Source organism: Monodon monoceros, unplaced genomic scaffold (genome assembly GCF_005190385.1).
Source record: "Monodon monoceros isolate NGI ecotype Baffin Bay Population unplaced genomic scaffold, NGI_Narwhal_1 Super_Scaffold_3, whole genome shotgun sequence".
Classification (NCBI taxonomy): domain Eukaryota; kingdom Metazoa; phylum Chordata; class Mammalia; order Artiodactyla; family Monodontidae; genus Monodon; species Monodon monoceros.
Window position 1 is genome coordinate 95,564,360 of NW_021703780.1, and position 21,008 is coordinate 95,585,367.

A 21,008-nucleotide genomic window follows, 5' to 3' on the forward strand; every position below is an offset into this window, starting at 1 on the left:
GGGAGGGCTTCCGGCCCCTCCTGCCCGCAGGCACGCAGCTGAGTGGGAGAAGAGGTGTGGTGTCAGCCCCCCTTCGGGGGGGGGGCAGGACTGGGCCTCAGGCCTGGGTGCTGCCTGGCACCTGGAAGATGCCTGTGCCCTGGTTCTTTCTGTCCTTGGCACTGGGCCGAAACCCTGTGGTCCTCTCTCTAGAGAGGGTTGTGGGGCCTCAGGACACTGCCCGCTGCTCTCCGGTGAGTCTGGGACTGTAGGAGTGTTGAGGAAGGCTCAGGGCTCGGTCTGCGGCCATTGAGGCCCTAGCCTGGCTCCTGCCGCTGCCATCACCGTCAGAACTGCCCTGGCTGGTCTGTCGGGTGCTGATGGGGTAAGAGAAGAATGGGGAGGGGGCAAGAGCTGGGCCTGAGCTCTTCTGGGAGGGACTTGGAAAAGGGAGCCCTAGAAAGAGGTAGGCGGGTGGGGGGGCGGCCTCAGGAAAAGATGGTTAGATTTGGACGCATAAACTCTAACTTGTCTTTACCTCCTTCCCAGGGCCTTTCCTGCCACCTCTGGGGTAAGTAGCCCTACTTTTAGAGAGGAAAGATCTTCCCAGGTGGGCAGAAGGGAGGGGAGCTGTTCAGTCCCATGCCCTCACCACCTACCCTCAGCCCAGGAAGAGCCCAAAGCTCCTTGGCCCTCTGGGGTTGTCAGGTGCAACCAGATTCTGGGTCTGAGAAGCTTCAGCTCCCACCCCACCCTTCACACACAGATGGTGACGTGCTCTGCCTGCCTGGGAGCCTCGTGTCTGCCCCAGGCCCCGTGCTGGTGCCCACAGGCCTGCAGACAGAGCTGGTGCTAAGGTGCTACAAGGATACCGACTGTGACCTCTGTGTGCGTGTGGACGTCCACTTGGCTGTGCATGGTGAGCCTGTCATCCCATGACTGGGCATTGGTGCATGTGAGTGTGTCTGGAGTGGGCACGAAGACCAGGGAGGGTGTCTGTCAGGAAGCACGGGGCATCCTCAGTATTCTCCTGGAGGACACTGGCCAACGGACCCCCCAGGTCACACTGGTCTCCCCGCCCACACCCCCGGCCCCAAGCCTGGCCTCTGCTTCCTAGCGCTGAGCTTCCTGGAAGGAACCCAAAACCAGAGCTGGGGCTAGATCTGAGCCTTGCTCTCGGGTCATTCCAGGGTACTGGGAAGAGCCTGAAGATGAAGAGAAGTTTGGAATTGCAGAGGACCCAGCGATCGAGGAGCCTAGGAACGGTGAGGAGAAGCCGGCTGGCCCAACTGCCCCTCTCCAGAGCCTTGCCCAGGGCCCCTGAGCCTGACCGACCCCCTGCCCTGTTGCTCACAGCCTCTCTCCAGGCCCACGTCGTGCTCTCCTTCCAGGCCTACCCTACTGCCCGCTGCGTCCTACTGGAGGTGCAAGTGCCTGCTGCCCTCGTGCAGCCTGGTCAGTCTGTGGTATGCGAAATGATAATGAATTTATGAAGGGTTTTCACGGGCATTATCTCTTTAGGTCCTGATTCTAGCAGGGCTGTGAGCAAGTTCTTTCAGTCCTTTATGCCTCAGTTTTCCTGTCTGTAAAGTGGGAAAAAGAACAGTCCTACCTCGGGAGTTCCCTGGTGGTCCAGTGGTTGGAATTCTGCGCTTTCACTGCCGAGGGCCCGGGTTCGATCCTTGGTTGGGGAGCTAAGATCCCACAGGCCACCCGGTGCGGCCAAAAAAAAAAGAAGAGTCCTACCTCATATAGCTGTTGTGAGAGTAAAATGAGTTGATATGTATAAAATACCTGGTATAATACCCAACACGGAAGAGTCTCAGAAAGTTTAAGTTTTCCTTTCTTTTGTAATCCTCAAAACTACCCCCATGAACTAGACATTATTATTGCCCTCATGCTCCAGATAGAGAAGCTGAGGCTTGCAGAGGGGAGGTCTGTGGGCTGAATCCACTTTTCCGGATTCCCTGCCATACTGTCCGTGTCTGTCCCACATGTACCATGTCTGTCCCCCCGCGGAGCTTCTCCCAGCCTCAGGGGGCTGCTCATGGTTGGGATATGTATCTCCACTTGGGCCAAGTCACTCAAACTTTGACTTCCCTCCTGTCCCCAGCCCCCAGTCTATATCGTCTTACCTGGAAAATAATGGGAGATCACCTGCTGGTCCCCCTCACAGGGCAATCATGAGGCCCACTGAGGCACTGGGAGTGAGAGCGACTTCTGTGGGGAGAGCCTCCCACATTTGTGCTGGGGTCTGGGGTCTCTGATCACCTTAGCTTTGGCACGTGACCTGGAACAGCAGGGATGAGGCATGGACTAATAGAGTGGGGGCACTAATCCTGGCCCTGCTGCCACCCCTCCTGAGGCTGTGTGCTTTAGAACTGGAGGCCTTTGAGGACATGTTCGCAGCAGAATTGGGGGCCATACAGTATGAATAGTCATTGGTTGGGAATAGGGCAGAGGGTGAGTGGAGCAGACCATGGAGAGGAGCCTCAATTTTGAGCCCTATACCACCAGCCTTCCGCCACCCTCTCCTCACAGGGCTCTGTAGTATTTGAGTGCTTCGAGGCTGCCCTGGGGGCTGAGGTGCGAATCTGGTCCTACACTCAGCCCCGGTACCAGAAGGAACTCAATCTCACACAGCAGCTGCCTGGTAAGTGGCCCCACAGCCTGAGGGGCCCCAAGTGCTGGCCCCTTAGTCTCTCTCCCCACTGGCTACTGCCCTTCTGCTTTAACCGCCTTCCTCGTCCCGGCCGCTCTCAGGCACTGTCACTTCCAGCTGCCCATAGTCAGTCCCTCATGCCTCCTCTCCCCGGGTGACATTGCTTCCCAGTGTCTGGGGAAGGTGCTTTGGGCACTGGAATAGATATGGGTGGTATTGAGGGGACAGGGAGCCCTTCCCAGGGCTCCCCATGGGTCGGATTGCCCCCGTTCTTTCTTTGCCCTCAACCCCACTAGAGGCTTTTCTGTGATCTCTCCCCAGACTGCAGGGGTCTCGAAGTCCGGGACAGCATTCAGAGCTGCTGGGGTAGGAGCTAGGGCCAGCAGGGCTGGGAGGAGGGTGGGGGTGGGTCTGGAGTGTGAGGGACCCTTGGAGTGAACTTCAGGTCTGGCTGCCACATCCCAGAGGCTCACAGAGCTCATTTATTCATTCATTCATTTATCACAAAAGAACTGCGGTAGCTCTTACTCAGTGCCAGGCATTTAGAATATAAAGGTGAATCTCTCACTTCTTAGAACAAATATTTATTAGTACCAGGAACATCTAGTGGCCCAAAACATTGTCAAGATTACGGTGCACCCCGCCCCCATATATTAAAATAAAAATAATATTAAATCATAAAATAAGGGCTAAGAAACTCAAGGTTCTGATGATTTTTCTCATGTACTATTTGGACTTTGTTTTGTTCATATTTTTGTTTTGTATTTTCTTTTTTATCATGGTATAACATACATACAGAAAAGTGTGTAAAGTGCACCAATTTTAATGTCCAGTTCAATTAATTTTTACATATGTATACACTTGCATAACTACCAGCCACATCGAGATAGAAACACTGTGATGCTTTTGAACTCAAATGATTTCAACTTCATTTTCTATTTGGGTTCTTAAACTTAAGCTTGATGCCTCTTTGGTAATTCATTAAAGACTATTCAGCACCAGAGGTTTGAGGATACAGATACACATCATGGATTTCATGTCTTTATTCATTTGGTAGACACTGATTCACTTATTCAGCAGGTATTTATTGAGTCATTACCCTGCTCAAGGAATAGCCCTAGGCACTGGAGACAAACCAATTAAAAAAAAAAAAAAAAACAACTGACAAAAATCCCTGCCTTCACGGAGCTGACGTTCTAGCTGGGAGTCAGGGTCAGGGTGGGGGTGATGGAGGACACGATAAACACATGGAGATGTGAAATATGCAATAAGTTAGATGGTTATTAGTGCTATGGAGAAATTTCAGGGAAGGGGGATAGAGAGGTTGGGAGTTGGAGTGGTCAGTGAGCAAAAGACCTGAAGGAGGTGAGGGAGGAGCCATGGGGTATCTGAGGGAAGAGGGTTCCATGTGAAGGGAATAGCCAGTGCAAAGGGCCTGAGGCAGGAGTGTGTCTAGTGTGTTTAAGTATTAGTAAGGAGGACAGTGTGTCTGCAGCAGGTTAATTAAGGACAAGAGTGCTAGGAAATGAGGTTAGAGCGTTCACAGCAGCCATACTGGGGAGGGACTTGCAAGCCGCTGTAATGACTCTGGCTTTTACTCTGGGGTGATGTGGGGGCCATCAGAAGGTTCTGAGCAGAGAATGATTTATTTTACAGTGGTTACAGGTACTTCTGGCTGCAGAGGGAGAAGCAAGAAGAAGAGCCCTCTCCAGACCCCATACTGGGGCCTACATGGGTTCAGTCCTGGGCTGTGGCTGAAGTCTGGTCTGACATGGAGACACAGGCTCTGCCCTCCAGGGGCCTCCTAGTCTAAGGGCTTTGAAGGAAACTCCAAAGGGGCAGTGGGTGGATATGACCCAGGCTTGGGTGTACAGAAGAGGTGAAGGAAGTCTCTCTCTTTGCCTCCTCCGCAGCCCTGCCCGTGCTCAACGTGTCTGCACATGGCAACGACGTGCACCTGGTGGTGGACATCCCTGAGGATCAGCGCTTTGGCCTCTCCCTGTACTGGAACCAGGTCCCGGGCCCTGCAAAACCCTGGTGGCACAGAAACCTGGTGAGGCCTCTCCCTCCCCAAGTCCATTCCCACTGCAGGCCGATGCGTGAGCTAAAGTTGCAAGTGCATTATCATAGGGCACCTTTGAAAAGGACACAGCCACCCACACCCAAAGCAAGGAACATTGGTGGGGGAACGGCTGCCTGCCCGGTGTCCTTAACTTTGGCTTCCAGCCTTCCTCTTCCTCATCTTCTTCAACTTCTCTCCTTCTGCTTCTCCCACAGACTGGGCCGCAGACCATTACCTTGAACCACACAGACCTGGTTCCCTGCCTCTGTATTCAGGTAGGAGCAGAGTCCAGCTGGGTGCCCGGGGACAGGGATTAGGGAACTGGTGAGACGGTTGGCCCTCACCTTCCTGGTCTCCCCACCCTCCACACTCCACTCTGAGATGGAAACTGTGGCTCCCTAGGGGGACTGGCCCTCCCTTGCACTTTGCTGTCCTATGTTTTCTGCTTGTACATGCCCTGAATGCTCTTCGTGATCCTCTATCCCCAGCACTTCTACTTGTGCTTCAAGGCCCCCTTCAGATGTCATCTCCCCCTTGAAGGCTTCCACTACTCCTCCAATTCCTTCTTTGTGCTCCCCTGGAGAGTAGAGCGTGAGCTGTGAACTCAGACTTATTTGAATCCTGACTTGCCATTTGCTAGCTGTGTGACCTTGGACAAGTCACTTCACCTCTCTGAGCCTGTTTCCTATCAGTAAAATGGGAATAAACAGTACCAGCCTCACAGGGCTGTTATAAGGAAGTGTGCCACTTCCAGCTTATATATGTTATAATAATATATTCTCCCTCTGATTATACATTTAATTGGTCATCAGGTCCGATCTGTTTTACCTCTGACATTAATGTCTCTCATTCCCACTACCTGAAATGCCCTCACTTCTTTTCTATACACCCCAATCCTTCTTTTCCATACACCTCAATCCTTCCAGTCACCTCTTTCCCAAAGCTTTTGCCCAACCTTCTGGCCTCTTCTGTCTCCAAATCTTCTTGCATTTCTGCCTTTTCTTTTCTATTTATCATTTATCACTTGTTTTCTTATTTGGGCACCTGTCTCTTCTTGCATACCGCAAATCCTCAATAAATGAGTGATTGATTTAATAATTTGTATACATGTCTTATCCTTACTACAACTGTGAATTTGTAATTTCCTTGAAGGCAAGGAAATGATATCTATTCTAATTTAGTAATTTCTCCAGAGCCTTGCATAATAACTGGTATGTAGTGGGTGCTAATTAAGTTTGTTAAGTGAATGAATGAGTGAATGAGTGAAACTCTACTGCCTAGCACAGTGATAGGACATATAACAGACACTCATGAAATGTTTGCTGTGATATAAATGTCCTCACTGCCAAGCCCAATGCCTGCTACATAGTAGGTGCTCTTATACATTTGTTGTATAAATTAATTTATTATCTCTAGTGCTTTAGAACAGGGCTAAGCCAAGAATGGGTGCACTTAAAAAGTCTATTGGGTACTTCCCTGGTGGCACAGTGGTTAAGAATCCGCCTGCCAATGCAGGGGACACGGGTTCGATCTCTGGTCCGGGAAGATCCCACATGCCATGGAGCAACTAAGCCCATGTGCCACAACTACTGAGCCTGCGCTCTAGAGCCCGCAAGCCGCAGCTACTGAAGCCTGTGCGCCTAGAGCCCGTGCTCGGCAACAAGAGAAGCCACCGCAACGAGAAGCCCGTGCACCACAATGAAGAGTTGCCCCTGTTCGCCTCAACTAGAGAAAGCCCGCACGCAACAATGAAGACCCAACGCAACCAAAAAAAAAAAAAAAAGTCTATTGGAAGAAAAAATGAATAAATGGACGTGTCCTTAACACTGTGCTGAGAACCTGTGCTAAGTAGGTTCTCACAAAGTGATTGTGGATTTAATTGTTAAAAGTCCCTATGCCTACCACAGTGCTAAGACACATAGTAAGTACTCATTAAAAATTGGTCGAGTGAAGATGTTGCCAGATGTTGGCACAGGGCTTGCTAGAAGAATAAATGTGTGCAATTCTAGGCCCTTGTAAAGGGCAAAAAGACTTGGGCATATGTTGGTGAAATACATCCTCCTTCCATATCCAGTATCCCAGAGGGATTAGTTCCAGGATCTCTGTGGATACCAAAACCTGCAGATGCTCAAGTCCTTTATATAATATAAAGTGGTGTAGTATTTACACATAACCTACTCACATACTCCTGTATACTTGAAATCATTTCTAGATTGCTTATAATAACTAATACAATGTAAATGCTATGTAAACAGTTTCCTGCAGGCAAATCCAAGTTTTGCTTTTTGCAACTTTCTGGAATTTTTTTCCCCGGAGGATTTTTGATCCGAGGATGCAGAACAGCGAATACGGACGGCCAAGGAGCACTGCCTGTATGGGCTGAGTGAATGCATCCCCAGGGCTTAGCAGAGTGCTGGCTGGCTTGAACTGACCTGTGGAGCCCCGTTTCCTTTCTAGGTGTGGCGTCTAGAGCCCGACTCTGTCAGGACCAGCATCTGCCCCTTTAGGGAGGGTGAGTGGACCGGCTCTGCCAGGGCGGGAGCGGTGCGGGCGGGACCTGGTGGCACGCAGTAACCAGACCCTCTCCCTGCAGACCCCCGTGCACACCGGAACCTTTGGCGTGCCGCCCGGCTGCAGCTGCTGCCCCCGCGGGCCTGGCGGCTGGACGCGCCGTGCTCACTACCCGCTGAGGCCACACTGTGTTGGCAGGCACCGGATGGGGGCCCCTGCCAGCCGCTGGTCCCACCGCTGCCCCGAGAGAATGTCACTGTGAACGTAAGCGAGGCGGCAGGAGGTTCCCGGGGTTGGGGAAGGAAGGGGAACCTAGGGGCCCAAATTTAATGACCCCACCCATTACCCTCTTTCCACAGAAGGCTCTTGAGTTCCCATTGCTGAAAGGCCACCCCAACATCTGTGTCCAGGCAAGAAAGGGGCGCCAGAGAGCCAGGCTTGGGGTCAGGACCTCCGCGGACTCCCAGACAGTCACTGTCTTCTGAATCCACTTTATCCTTGGGTCCCTGGAGCAAAGTGGTTACCAGCTTCCTCTTTAGGGGTTCCACTATTTACTTTACCGGTGCATGGCGCGGGACCCTGGGCACTTCACTTCTCTGAACATCAGTCTCCTCACCTGTGTAATGGGGATGATAATAGTAACTACTGAATACTTCATCGTGGCTATGAAGATTAAACAGTGCTTCGTCTTAGCAACGGGCACAGACTAAATTCTCAATGAATGTTAACTGCTTTGATTATTGCTATAATTATCCTATTTCTCTACCTGTAGAAATGGGTTGCTTTATAACTTCGAAGGGTAGTTATAAAAATATTAATTCCAGATTTATTGAGCCATTATGTTTCAGGCACTGTTTTATCTCTTGGAATAGATATGTCAGTGAATAAAACCAATAAATGTTCCCACCCTTAAAGAGTTCATGTTGTAATGGAAAAAGGCAGACAATAGGCATAATAAGTAAATTATACAGTATGTTAAAATTGTATATAGATACTATAGGAAAAGGTGGGGAAGGATAAAGGAGGGTTGGAGTTGCAATTTCAAGAGGGGCAGTCAGATGAAGCCTCTTTGAGAAGGTGGTTAGGTGAGAAGGGAGTGTATAAAGTGTTCCGTCAGAACTGAAAAGAGTTAATTTACGGCCGTAAGGCCCTTTAGCACAGATGACCTTACAAGGCTGAGGCTGAGAAAGATGGAGTGATTCCTAATTACTCAGCCTTGAACCCAGTTCTGCCTAAGGTCAAGTCCAGAGTCCAGACCCCGCCCCCCAACCTGACAGGCCTCCCCTTGTCTGTCCCTTCTCTTCTGGTTTTTCTGGCTTCAGCTTTTGCTTTTCCTCGTGCCCCTAACCCTGGCCCCTTCTGAGCAGGTGAGCACCTGGGAGAAGCAGGAGCTACAAGAGTGCTTGTGGGCTGGTGAGTGGGACCTGGGGGAGGCTGGGGCAGGGCCACTGCAATAGGGCTGGACCCTGGAAGTGCCAGCTCCTGGGGATGAAAGTCAGGCATGGGGCAGGGGAGTGGCAGCCCTCAACCAGGTTGGGTCTCACTCAGAGTGGGCTCTCACCCTTTCCAGACTCCCTGGGGCCCCTCAAGGATGACATGCTGCTCGTGGAGACACGAGGCCCCCAGGACAACAGATCACTCTGCGCCTTGGAACCCAGTGGCTGCACTCCACTGTTTAGCAGGGCGTCCACGGTGAGGGATGGGGGACCCTCCTTCATGTCCCTTTCCAGCTCCACTTCAAACCTGGCCTCAAATTTTCACTATTCAATTTCCCCTCCTCTGTGCCAGGCCCTGTGCTGGTCTCTGGGAATGTAGGGGTAACTCAGACCTGGGCCTTGTCCTCAGTGGCCTCTGAAAAGTCTCCCAGACCCTCCCCCCTACTATTCTGCCCAGCTGTAGCCTGGTGGCCTCCTAGCTGTGGTGCCTCTAGGTGACAGCACCCATCCCTTGGCTTGGCAGAGGGCAGCTCGTCTTGGAGGGCCGTTACTACAAGATGTGCAGTCAGGCCAGTGTCTTCAGGTGAGTGGGTGGCAGGAGGGCCCTCCCCAATGCCCAAAGGCAACAGGCCTCAAACCCTGTCTTCAACCTCTTCTACCTCTTCCTGTGCCTAGCAGGAAAACTGTCACTCTTCAGGGGCAGGGGCCTCCTCATTGCCCCTCTAGCATCCACCCACCATCCGTGTGTGCTTATTTTGTGTCCAGCCCCGGGGAAGCTAAGAGTTGAAGAAGCATAGTTCCTGTCCCCAAGTTGCTCGTGGTGAAGAGACCAGCAAAGAGACAACCATTGGGTTAAGACAGCTAATAACCAATGTGCTAAGCTTTGGGTCCCAGGGAGAGCTTCAAGGAAGGGTCTTTTCATGTGGGCCCAATCTGGCACCAGTAGCAAGGTGCAGTCCGGGAAATAGGCACAGCATAAGCAAAGGCAGAGCAGCTTGCGGCTACTGTGTGTGTGTGTGAAATATGCATAGCCGAGGCTGGAAATTTGGGACCACACTTGATGGGTGTTGAATACCAAGCTGGGGGCTCTGGATTTGGTTTCGTTTGTGTCTTACAGCTGTGGGACGATGACCTGGGAGCACTATGGGCCTGCCCCATGGAAAAGTGTGAGTATTACAAGAACTGCCCTTCTTCTCTGTACCAGGAGCTGGAATCTTGACAGGGACCATTCCTGGGGGGAGCATACACAATGGCCTTAGCCTTTCAATCAGAGGGTCATTGCTTCATTAAGTCAAACACCACAAGGGGCACTTGCAGGGATCCCAGCATCACCAAAGAGACACGTTCCCTGTCTCCATGCCAGCCATAGAAGCTAGAAAGACATTAGCTAAACAATCATTTAGGAAGTGTGGGCTATTGAAGCATTCACTATAAAAGTGTCCAAAGCCCTGAATGCATATAATGGGGACCTGACCTAGTTCAGGGGAAAGGCTGGAGGTGAACTCTGAAGGCTGAGCTAGATGAAGGGGGAAGAGATGCATTTTTGTGAAGACTCTGGGGTGCTTTTTTGAGGAACTCCAAGGTAGCCAGTGTGGCTGGAGGGTCTTGAGAGATAGGCCTCTGTCATGAGATTAGGATGCAAGGGCCATGTAGGGCCTTGGGAGCTGATGTAAGCAATTTGGATTTTATGTTAAGAGTAGCAGGAGCTTCCCAAATGGCTATAATCAAATTAGTATTTTTTAAAATAAATTTATCTATTTTTTAGTTATTTATTTTTGGCTGCATTGGGTCTTTGTGGCTGCTGCGTGCGGGCTTTCTCAGCTGTGGCAAGCAGGGGCTACTCTTCATTGAGGTGTGCGGGCTTCTCATTGTGGTGGCTTCTCTTGTTGCAGAGCATGGGCTCGAGGAGCGAGGGCTTCAGTAGTTGTGGCATGAAGGCTCAGTAGTTATGGCTTGTGGACTCTAGACCACAGGCTCAGTACTTGTGGCGCACGGGCTTAGTTGCTCCGCGGCATGTGGGATCTTCCCGGACCAGGGCTCGAACCCGTGTCCCCTGCATTGGCTGGCGGATTCTTAACCACTGTACCACCAGGGAAGCCCCCAAATTTGTATTTTAAAAAGATCTCTGGGGGGACTTCCCTGGTGGCACAGTGGTTAAGAATCCGCCAGCCAATGCAGGGGACACGGGTTCGAGCCCTGGTCCGGGAAGATCCCACATGCCGCGGAGCAACTAAGCCCGTGCGCCACAAGTACTGAGCCTGCACAACTACTGAAGCCCACACACGTAGAGCCCATGCTCCGCAACAAGAGAAGCCACCGCAACGAGAAGCCCGCACACCGCAATGAAGAGTAGCCCCCTGCACGCCGCAACTAGAGAAAGCCTGCATGCAGCAACGAAGGCCCAACGCAGCCAAAAATAAATAAATACATTTATTAAAAAAAAAAAAAGATCTCTGGGGCTGCCATGTTGTAATGAATTAGAGGCAAAAAAGAGTCAGAAACACCAGTTAGAAGGCTGTAGCAGTCATCCAAGAGAGTGAGGTCAAGGGTCCAGCAACCCTAGGCTTAGGGGGCAATAATCTTTTTTTAAAAAACATTTATTTATTTATGTGTTTGGCTGCACTGGATCTTAGTTGTGGCACGTGGGATCTTCACTGTGGCATGCGGGATCTTTAGTTGCAGAATGTGAACTCTTAGTTGGGCATGTGGGATCTAGTTTCCTGACCAGGGATCCAAGCCAGGCCACCTGCATTGGGATCACAGTGCCTCAGCCACTGGACCACCAGGGAAGTCCCTTAGGAGTCAATAATCTTAGCTGACATTTGAGCACTTAATATGCCCAGCACTCTGTTCAGTGCTTTATGTGTATTAATACATATGGTCCTCACAGCAATCCTGTGAAGTAGATATTATTGTTATCCCAATTTTACAGAAGTGAACTGAGGCAGAAGGGGAAGTCACTTATCCAAGGTCACCCAAGTAAATGGATCTATGTTCATACACTGACCCTGTGAGCTGTGGACGTCGGGCAAATCTCTTCATTTCTCTGAGCCTCGTTTTTCTCCTTCGTTAAGTGGGGGTCTCTAACAAGCCTGTCTTCTCCCCTGGGTCTCCTAGACATCCACCGGCGCTGGGCCCTGGTCTGGATGGCCTGCTTACTCTTGGCCGCTGTGCTTTTCCTTCTCCTCCTCCTCAAAAAGAACCACGTGAAAGGTGAGCGCTTCCCGGCTTCCCATTCCCCAGGGGCAGGACTCGAGTGGACCTGGGAGCTGGCCAGGAGAAGGCGGCGGCTGGGCTCACTGGCTGCCTCCGCTCCTCTCCCCTCACAGGGTGGCTGAGGCTCTTGAAGGAGGACGTCCGCGCGGGGGGTGAGTGTGAGCCAGCTCCGGGCGGGGGGCGGCCCCCAGAGGGCCGGGCCTCGGGCCAGCTCACGTCTCTGCTCCTGCTGTGTTCTTTTCCACAGCGGCCGCCAGGAGCCGCGCGGCTCTGCTCCTCTACTCCGCCGACGACGCTGGCTTCGAGCGCCTGGTGGGCGCCCTGGCTTCGGCGCTGTTCCAGCTGCCGCTGCGCGTGGCCGTGGACCTGTGGAGCCGCCGCGAACTGAGTGCGCAGGGGCCCCTGGCCTGGTTCCACGCGCAGCGGCGCCAGACCCTGCAGGAGGGCGGCGTGGTGGTCCTGCTCTTCTCGCCCGGGGCCGTGGCGTTGTGCCGCGAATGGCTACAGGACGCGACGTCGGCGCCCGGGGCTCACGGGCCGCACGACGCCTTCGCCGCCTCGCTCAGCTGCTTGCTGCCAGACTTCTTGCAGGGTCGGGCGCCCGGCCGCTACGTCGGGGCCTACTTCGACAGACTGCTGTCCCCAGACGCCGTGCCCGCCCTGTTCCGCAGCGTGCCGGTCTTCTCACTGCCCTCACAGCTGCCCGAGTTCCTGGGGACCCTGCAGGGGCCCGCAGCCCCCCACCCCTGGCGGCTCGCGGAGAGAGCGGAGCAGGTATCCCGGGCCCTGCAGCCCGCCCTGGACAGCTGCTTCCGGGCCCCGGGGACGGGACGCGGGATGGGGCCTGAGGCAGAGGACAGGACTTGAATAAAGGCAGACGCTATTTTTCTACCCGTGTCTCCCACGTGTGTCTAAGTGACCCAGCCGCTGGGCCGAACTGTCCCCGTATCTGGTATCCCCGCGCCCCTTTAACACCCGGACAGGTGCAGGACGGCGACGCCTCTGGTTGGCTGGCGTGGGGTGACGCAATGGCACATGGCCTGCTACCATTGGCTGCGGCGCGGGCTCCGCCCCCCGGACTGCAGAGCCGGCGGAGGGCGCACGTCTTACGCAGCCGGCGGCAGCGGCGGCGTTGAGGAGCCTGAGCCTGTGGCGTCCGCGGGCTCGGTGGGTTGTCTCTTCCTCCTCCGCGGCCTACGTGGGTCTGGATCCTTCCTTGCCCGCTCGGGGGCCGTGCGTTTGCAATCTGCAGACCCCGAACCTGACCCCTTCTCTTCGTATCCGGATCCGGGCTCCTCCCCCCGTCCCCAAGACCGGGGTTCCGGACTCCTCCCCCCAAGACCGTCCATCCGACGTCTTCTCCCGCAGTATTTAGGAATCTGATCCATTCTCCTTAATTCCGCTGATCCAGCCCCTAAGAACCATATCCCGACCCTAAAACAATGGGCTGACTCCTACCCCCTTGCCGAGGATCCAGGCCACCTCCCCCTGCGGGGACGAGGATAACTTGTTCCCGTCCAGGAATTGCAGAATAGGCTCCTTTCCCCAACTATCTCCCCTCCCTCTGCCTTACCCCAGTCTAGACCTTCTTTTCTTATAACACAGATCTGGGCTCCCAGACCCGCGGCACCTCAGAACCCACGCTTTTCTTTCCCACTTGGCTCCTCCAGCGAACCCTCCCCATGTCCTGTGTCTACAGGTCCCCAGCCTGGGAAAAGATGGCCCCACGGGCCCCGAGGGGCCTAGCCCCAGCTCTGCTCTGGGGCCTGAGCCTCTTCCTTGGCCTCCCAGGCCCGGTCTGGGTCCAGCTTTCTCCGCCTCCCAAGTCTTCTTCCCCCACTGAGCCCCATCCATGTCATACCTGCCGGGGACTGGTCGACAGTTTCAACAAGGTGGGTGCACCAGCAGTGTAAGAGGAGGGGGCTAGCTACTATTAGCACAGGGGTTGAGAGCTGGGAGCTCTGGCATACAAGTCTGCATAGACTCAAGTGTCCCAGCTTGGTTACTTACTGGTTGTATGGCCTTGGGTAGGTGCCTCTCTGTGCCTCAGTTTCCTGGTCAGTGAAATATAAGTGCTAGAATGTGCCAGACACTGTACTTAGCTATTACTAGTTTTCTCCATTTCCAGGGCCTGGAGAGAACCATCCGGGATAACTTTGGAGGTGGAAACACTGCCTGGGAGGAAGAGAAGTTGTCCAAATACAAGGACAGGTAAGGAAGAGGCTGGAGGGGTGGATTTGTATATCTAACATCCCAATCTGTGCTCTGCTGGTGGAAGCCTAGAGACACTTGGGGAGCACTTATTCAACAAATGTCACTGAATATCTGTAGGAGAGCACTAAACAAGCCAAACAGAATTCTTTCTTCAAGGAGCTTCTATTCTAGTAGAGGAAACAGTGAATAAGTAAATAATGTCTTATTAGGTGAAGGACAGTAAAGCAGAATGGTGGGAGGCATGGCATTCAAGGTATGACATTCGAACAGAGACCTGAGGTGCAGAAGCAAACTGTGCGACAGTCGGGGAAGCAAACTGTGCGACAGAGCGGGACTGAGCTTGGGGTATTTGAGAAGTGGCTGGATTTGGAGTGAGCAGAAGGGAGAGTGGTGGAAGGTGAAGGCAGAGAGCCTTGAAGGCCGCAGAAAGGCATTCAGATTTCGTTCTGAGTGTAGCGGGCAGTCATTGGAAGGTTTGGAGCAGGAAAGTGATGTGGTATTATTTGTACCTATAAAAGGTCACTCACACTAACAGACTATAGGGGGCCAAGGTGGAGGAGCAGGAAGACCAGTGGGAGGCTAGTGCACAGTCTAGGCGTGACGGTAGTGGTGGACCTGGTGAGAAGGGGTCAGATTCTGGGTATATTTTGCAGATAGACTGATAGGACATGATGATGGAATCATTACGGGGTGTGAGAGAAAAAGTAGAATAAAAGGTGCTCACTGGGTTTTGGGCCTGAGCAACTGGGTGAATCGTGGGACTGTCTTCCGAGATGGGAGAAACGGGTCTGGAATCAGACGTTCTCATTGAACATGTTGGGCTGAGATGTCTGTTAAACAGTCAAGTAGAGTTAGATTTAGGAGTCAGGAGTTCAGGGTAGAAGTAGGGCTGGAAACATGAATTTGACAGTTATCAGCGTATAGTCAGTGTATAAAGCCAGGGGACAAGATGAGATTTTATTGAGAGGAGAGGCCTGAGTCCTAGGCCCTCTAGCTTTTCAAAGTCAAACTGGAATTAGACCAGGTTGTCATTTCTGACCCTTTGTAGCTTAGGGTCACCTCTCTGATCCTCAATTTCCTTATCTGTAAAACGGGAGTATTAATGCCAATCCTATTTCATAGGATTGTGGTAAGGATTAAACTATGATACGTCCTAGAAATAAAAGTTTCGTTATTAAGTAACACTGGTCATTTTCCTTTCCCTCAGTGGGGCTTAGTTGCCTCATTTGGGAATGAGGGGATTGACCAAAATAACCCTAAGGGCACTTCTAGCTCTCTAATGGTTACTGTTTTTTTGTTTTGTTTTAAATCACCTCCTATATGCCAGGCACTGTGCCAGACCCTTTAAATATATAATATAATACATTTTATGTGTAAATCTATTTTTAAAAATTTTTTTATTGTGGTAGAATGCAATAACATAAAATTTACCATTAGAGATAGTCAGTATATTCAGGTTTTGCAACTATTGCCATTATCTAGTTCCAGACTGATTTCATCCCCCACAAAAGAAACTCCATCCCTATTGAGCAGTCACTCTTCATTCTCCCTCCTCCCAGCCCTTAGCAACCACTAATCTGTTTTCCCTCTCTATGGATTTGCTGATTCTGTTGGAATCATACAATATGACCTTTTATGTCTGGCTTCTTTCACTTAGCATAATGTTTTCAAGGTTCGTCCATCTTGTAACAGGTATCAGTACTTCATTCCTTTTTAAGGCTTAGTAATCTTCCATTGTATGAATAGATCACATTTGTTTGTCCGTTTATCAGCTGATGGACATTTGGGTTGTTTCTACCATTTGGCTACTGTGTATAGTATTGCTATGAACATTTGTGTACAAGTTTGAACACCTGTTTTGCATTTTCTTGGGTATGTAACCAGGAGTGGAATTACTGAGTCACGTGGTGATTCCATGTTTAATTTATGGAGGAACTGCCAAAACGTTTTCTACAGCGGCTGCACCGTTTTTCATTCCCACGTGCAATGTAGGAGGGTTCCAGTTTCTCCACATCCTTGCTAACACTTGTTATATGATATATTTTTAATCACATCTACCCAGCAAGGGTATTATATTCTGTTGTACAGATGCAGGGACTGAGCTATCTTCCAGTCAACCTAGAGGAGAGCCATTGTCCCCATTTTACAGATGAGAAAACACATTCAGGAGAGGTTAAGTTACTTGCCCAAGGTCACACTACTAGATTGGAACCCAGGTCTCCCCAAACCAATACCCCTTCCATTGTGGCCTCTGGCCTTTGACATTATCTGGCATGAGGTGGGGAGGGGGGAGATTGTAAAGAGGGTGGTGGGTGGGCTGGAGTGTGTTCCTACCACCCATCCCTGTCTGGTCAGTGAGACCCGCCTGGTAGAGGTGCTCGAGGGCGTGTGCAGCAAGTCGGACTTCGAGTGCCACCGCCTGCTGGAGCTGAGTGAGGAGCTGGTGGAGAGCTGGTGGTTTCACAAGTGAGTAGCGGGGGCCTTCCTGGGAGGGGCTCAGGCAGGGCCGGCTGGTAAGGCAGAGGGTGGTGAGCTAGGGGCTGTGTCCTCATTCAGCTCCTTCCTCCAAACCCAGGTGTGCTGAGGACTTGCTGGGGGGCCCAAGCTCTCACTCTGAGCTGCAGACTGCCCCTCTGTCAGACGGGGAAAGGGCAGCCTTATGGGTCTTACGCCCAAGATGGGCTGTATCACAGATCCTGTGGGAGGTTGCGGGAGACGGCAGCACCTCTGACACTGTCTCAGCCCCCTCACCATCCCTCCGCCTCAGGCAGCAGGAAGCCCCAGACCTCTTCCAGTGGCTCTGCTCAGATTCCCTGAAGCTCTGCTGCCCCTCAGGCACCTTTGGGCCCTCCTGCCTTCGTGAGTTTTTCAAGTTCCTCTTGGGGGATGGAAGGGGACTGCTGGGGCCAGGGATCCAGTCCTGGCTCGGCTACTGGCTGGCTGTTTGAGCTCAGGCTGCTCATATCACTTCTCTGGACCTCTGTTCTCGCCTGCCTCACAGGGCTGGTGAGATGCACAAATCCATGGGGAACGGCTCTGAAAAAGGATATGGGGTTAGACTGGGTCAGATGCAGCCGTGGTTTCTGTCATGTATTTAAGAAATGCCCCCCCTCACCAGGCATTTCCCATGTCTGGACTAAGGTGACCTTCCTAGGGATGGGCAGGTGCTGCTGAAGGCCCTGTTGTCACCACCTTTTTCTACACACAGTCCTGAGGCAGGAGCTGAACTTAACTACCAGCCCCTTTTAGAAAACTCTCTCTCAAAGCTGCAGATACAAAGAGCTAGCAACAAAGATGGTCAATTCAGTTTTTATAAAAGAAAAGATTTGTAAATAACCTAACTGTTCCACAATGGGGTGCTGGTTAAGTAAATTTCATACAGTTTTATGACAAAATATTATGATGTCGTTAAAATTGTTTCCTCTCCAAAAATGCTTACTAATACGGGGAAAATATTCTGTACGTACAAGGTTGTATTTACGATCCCACCTGGTTTGGTGTCTGCCCACAGCCTGTCCTGGGGGTGCGGAGCGGCCCTGCGGTGGCTACGGGCAATGTGAAGGGGAAGGAACTCGAGGGGGCAGCGGGCACTGTGACTGCCAAGCCGGCTATGGGGGTGAGGCCTGTGGCCAGTGTGGCCTCGGCTACTTTGAGGCGCAGCGCAATGCCAGCCATCTGGTATGTTCGGGTAGGTAGTCAAGAGGCGTGGCCTTGGGCAGGGGCACGTGGGGTACCTGCCTGCCCACCCTCATACTTCCCCCATTCTACCCAGCTTGTTTTGGGCCATGTGCCCGCTGCTCAGGACCTGAGGAATCAAATTGTTTACAGTGCAAGAAGGGCTGGGTCCTGCATCACCTCAAGTGTGTAGGTGAGTGGGACCCTGCCCTAGGTCTGGAGGGGTGGGCAAGGTCTTGGGCTTGGTCCCCCATCAATACACACATCTCTGGGCTAGACCAGTCCAGTCCCCATCTTCATAGAGATATCAGCCTGGTTGGGAAGGCAGAAAAGTAACCAGGCGCTTACAGTATAGACTGATCGTTGTACAGTGAGAAATGTCTCTCTTCCAATTCAGTGGTAGTGGGGAATCAGAGAAGCCTTCTTGGAGGAGGTGTCACTTGGGTCAAGTCTCGAAAATTGAAGAAGGGTTAACCCGGAGAATGAGCATACTGAACTTGGGGTCAGGAAACCTGTGTTCGAGACGAGGGTAAAAGCTAAGCTGCTGTAACAGAAAGATCCCCAAAGACTGTGGCTTAATGAATTTAGAGGTTTATTTTCATCTCATATCACAGTCTGGAAGCCAGTGGTCCAGACTGGCAGAAAAGCTCTGCTTGTCATAGTCATTAAAGACCTAGATTCATTCTGTCTTACTGGACAGTCATCCCCTTGGGTGTTGAGGCTGGATCACGGTCACCTCTATGTATCATGACCTGGTATTCAGGAAGTGCGAAAGAGAAGAAAGTGCACGGAGGATCCAAGTCTGTTGTATTAAGGCCAAGTGAAAAGTGGAGCACATCACTTCTGTTTACAACACGTTGGTCAGAACTGCATCACAAGGCCACACTTAGCTGCAAGGCAGATTGAAAAACACAGTCTCTAGCTCGACAGCCCTGAGTCCAGCTGCACCTCTGCATCTGTGTTGGTGGACAGCCTGCAGTATCAGCCACACTGCTTAAGCCTGGGCAAGTCCATTCCCAACAACCCTGGCCTCAGCTTCCCTGTTAGTGAAATAGGGATTGAAATCCCCACCCTACCGGCCTCTTTGCAGACATTGATGAGTGTGGCACAGAGCGAGCCAGCTGTGGAGCCGACCAGTTCTGCGTGAACACGGAGGGCTCCTATGAGTGCCGAGGTAACTGTCCGCTCCTGCGGGGGAAGGGTGTGGGGAGGGTAGAAGGAACTGCTCCACGCCTTTCCCCCAAAACCGCCGCATTCCCAGGTGCTGGCACCGCCCCCCCCCCCCCCGCCCTAGGCCTCTTCTGGAGCAGGGCTTCCCCCAGGCATACGGGCAGCTCGCACCCTTGTCTGTCCTCTCCCTTCTCCAGACTGTGCCAAGGCCTGCCTGGGCTGCATGGGGGCAGGGCCTGGCCGCTGTAAGAAGTGTAGCCCTGGCTACCAGCAGGTGGGCTCCAAGTGTCTCGGTGAGTGTCCTGCCACCTGGGAGCATCTCATCCACCACAAATTGACAGGGGCCGAAATGTGGACGGGGCGTGGGAAGGAGGGGTGGAATGTTGCCTGCGTCAGCACAGAGCGGGTGTCAGGGTGTGAGTGAGACCAGAGTCGGGGTGCTGCCTGTGGGACCCTGGCGGTCAGGGCTCTGACCTCTCCTTGGCCTCCGTCAAGACGTGGACGAGTGTGAGAAGGCGGTGTGTCCAGGAGAGAACGAGCAATGCGAGAACACCGAGGGCAGTTACCGCTGTGTCTGTGCTGAGGGCTACAAACAGATCGAGGGCATCTGTGTGAAGGAGCAGATCCCAGGTGAGCCCCAGCTCGGCCCCAGAAACCTGGGGAGGGGAGGTCCTTATCCAGGGGGAGGGCAGGCAAACCCCTCCTTCAGGCAGCTGCAGGCCCTGGCCCACCTGCACTGCCACCCAGCCCTCATGAGGCTGCACTGGGACCCGAACCCCACCTCTGACCCCCAGGGTGGCTTTTGGTGACCTCACACCTCCCAGGGTAGAAAGGAAATTGGACTTGGTGTCATATCATTCTGTGCCCACCGAGCCTCTTTCTTCATCTGCCCTTGCCCCGCCCGAGGGCTCTTGTAGGCCGTGGGGGTGATGAGACGAAGGACAATCACAGTGGTGACGATAGTGACCACTTCCACAGTTCCTGTGTGTCACACGCTGTTCCAGGCATATTGCATGTATTAACTTATTTCACCCCTAAAACAAATCCAGTGCTGTAGCTATTGTTCTCATCCCCATCTTGCATAGTGGAAGCAGGGACGCAGAGACATGAAAAAACTTGTCCAGGGCCCCATGGCAAGCAGGTGGCAGAGCTGAGCGTCACATCCAGGCACTCTGGCTCTGCAGTGGGGCTAGTACACATGCTCTGACCCAACTCTCCCACGTGGCCTTGGGCAAACCTCTTCACCTCTCTGCGCCTCAGTTTCCCATCTAGGAAGACAGGGATAATAAATGCCCGTCTTGGAGTTGTTCTCAGCAGTAAATGACACTGTGTGCTGGTGTGCCAGGCAGGCGTGTGGCAGTGATGATCAGGTGTGTGGGAGGCTCCGGGAACAGGGGATGAGTGACGGGCACTTCTCTTGCCCAGAGTCAGCAGGCTTCTTCTCGGAGATGACAGAGGACGAGCTGGTGGTGCTGCAGCAGATGTTCTTCGGTGTCGTCATCTGTGCGCTGGCTACGCTGGCCGCCAAGGGTGACTTGGTCTTCACCGCCATCTTCATTGGGGCTGTGGCAGCCATGACCGGCTACTGGTTGTCAGAGCGCAGTGACCGTGTGCTGGAGGGCTTCATCAAGGGCAGATAATCCCTGCCACACCTGCAGCATCTCCTCCTGCCCAGGCTGCCCCCAAGATCGGGACTCTCCCACCTGGACACTTGAGGCACTTGCTTTATTTTTGAGTGCGGTAAGCACCCTCTACCCACCTTATGGAGCAGCGCAGACACCTGGGCCTGGGCAGGTGAGGCCCTTGGGTGCAAAAGTAGCCCTATAGGTGGGTGCCATGAGATCTTGGCCTTGGGGCACTGGTCAGGCTTCACAGTGTTGTGAATTTTTTTAAAAAGTGTCTCCTCGTTGCGGCTGCTCGTGAGCTTTGGCCCCTGCCCAGGATGTGGGGGGAGGGTGTCCCTTCACAACCCCCTCCTGCCAGCTGCATGCTGTCAGCTCCTGTTCTGTCCTCACCCCCTTGCCCCTCAGCCACTGATTTATTTATTCATCTCAGGAAATAAAGTAAGGTCTTGGAAAATGGA

The 21,008-nt window shown here is 52.7% G+C and overlaps 2 protein-coding genes across 12 annotated transcripts; both read left to right on the forward strand.

Moving 5' to 3' along the window:
* On the forward strand, positions 1-12,757 carry IL17RC (interleukin 17 receptor C). Of its 10 annotated transcripts, none has more exons than XM_029243467.1 (19): positions 1-233; positions 529-550; positions 746-898; positions 1,170-1,244; positions 1,336-1,445; positions 2,521-2,632; positions 2,963-3,007; positions 4,555-4,694; positions 4,919-4,978; positions 7,161-7,215; positions 7,297-7,478; positions 7,577-7,624; positions 8,582-8,627; positions 8,785-8,906; positions 9,174-9,233; positions 9,768-9,816; positions 11,768-11,863; positions 11,980-12,018; positions 12,114-12,757. In XM_029243467.1, exons 1-19 carry the CDS (start codon positions 129-131, stop codon positions 12,731-12,733), a joined length of 2,139 nt encoding a protein of 712 aa, XP_029099300.1. In that variant the 5' UTR covers positions 1-128; the 3' UTR covers positions 12,734-12,757. The 10 variants fall into 10 exon arrangements, with proteins under 10 accessions (XP_029099300.1, XP_029099302.1, XP_029099299.1 ...); XM_029243466.1 differs by having other exon boundaries at positions 2-233; positions 7,574-7,624; XM_029243474.1 differs by having other exon boundaries at positions 66-364; positions 1,336-1,434; positions 7,574-7,624.
* Positions 12,758-12,960: 203 nt separating this feature from the next.
* Positions 12,961-21,008, forward strand: CRELD1 (cysteine rich with EGF like domains 1). Of its 2 annotated transcripts, XM_029243479.1 has the most exons (11): positions 12,961-13,033; positions 13,566-13,758; positions 13,995-14,077; positions 16,436-16,546; positions 16,848-16,939; positions 17,592-17,768; positions 17,853-17,948; positions 18,846-18,929; positions 19,123-19,218; positions 19,421-19,555; positions 20,351-21,008. In XM_029243479.1, the coding sequence occupies exons 2-11, from the start codon at positions 13,585-13,587 to the stop codon at positions 20,563-20,565; spliced, it is 1,263 nt and encodes a 420-aa protein (XP_029099312.1). In that variant the 5' UTR covers positions 12,961-13,033; positions 13,566-13,584; the 3' UTR covers positions 20,566-21,008. The 2 variants fall into 2 exon arrangements, with proteins under 2 accessions (XP_029099312.1, XP_029099310.1); XM_029243477.1 differs by lacking the exon at positions 12,961-13,033 and having other exon boundaries at positions 13,223-13,758.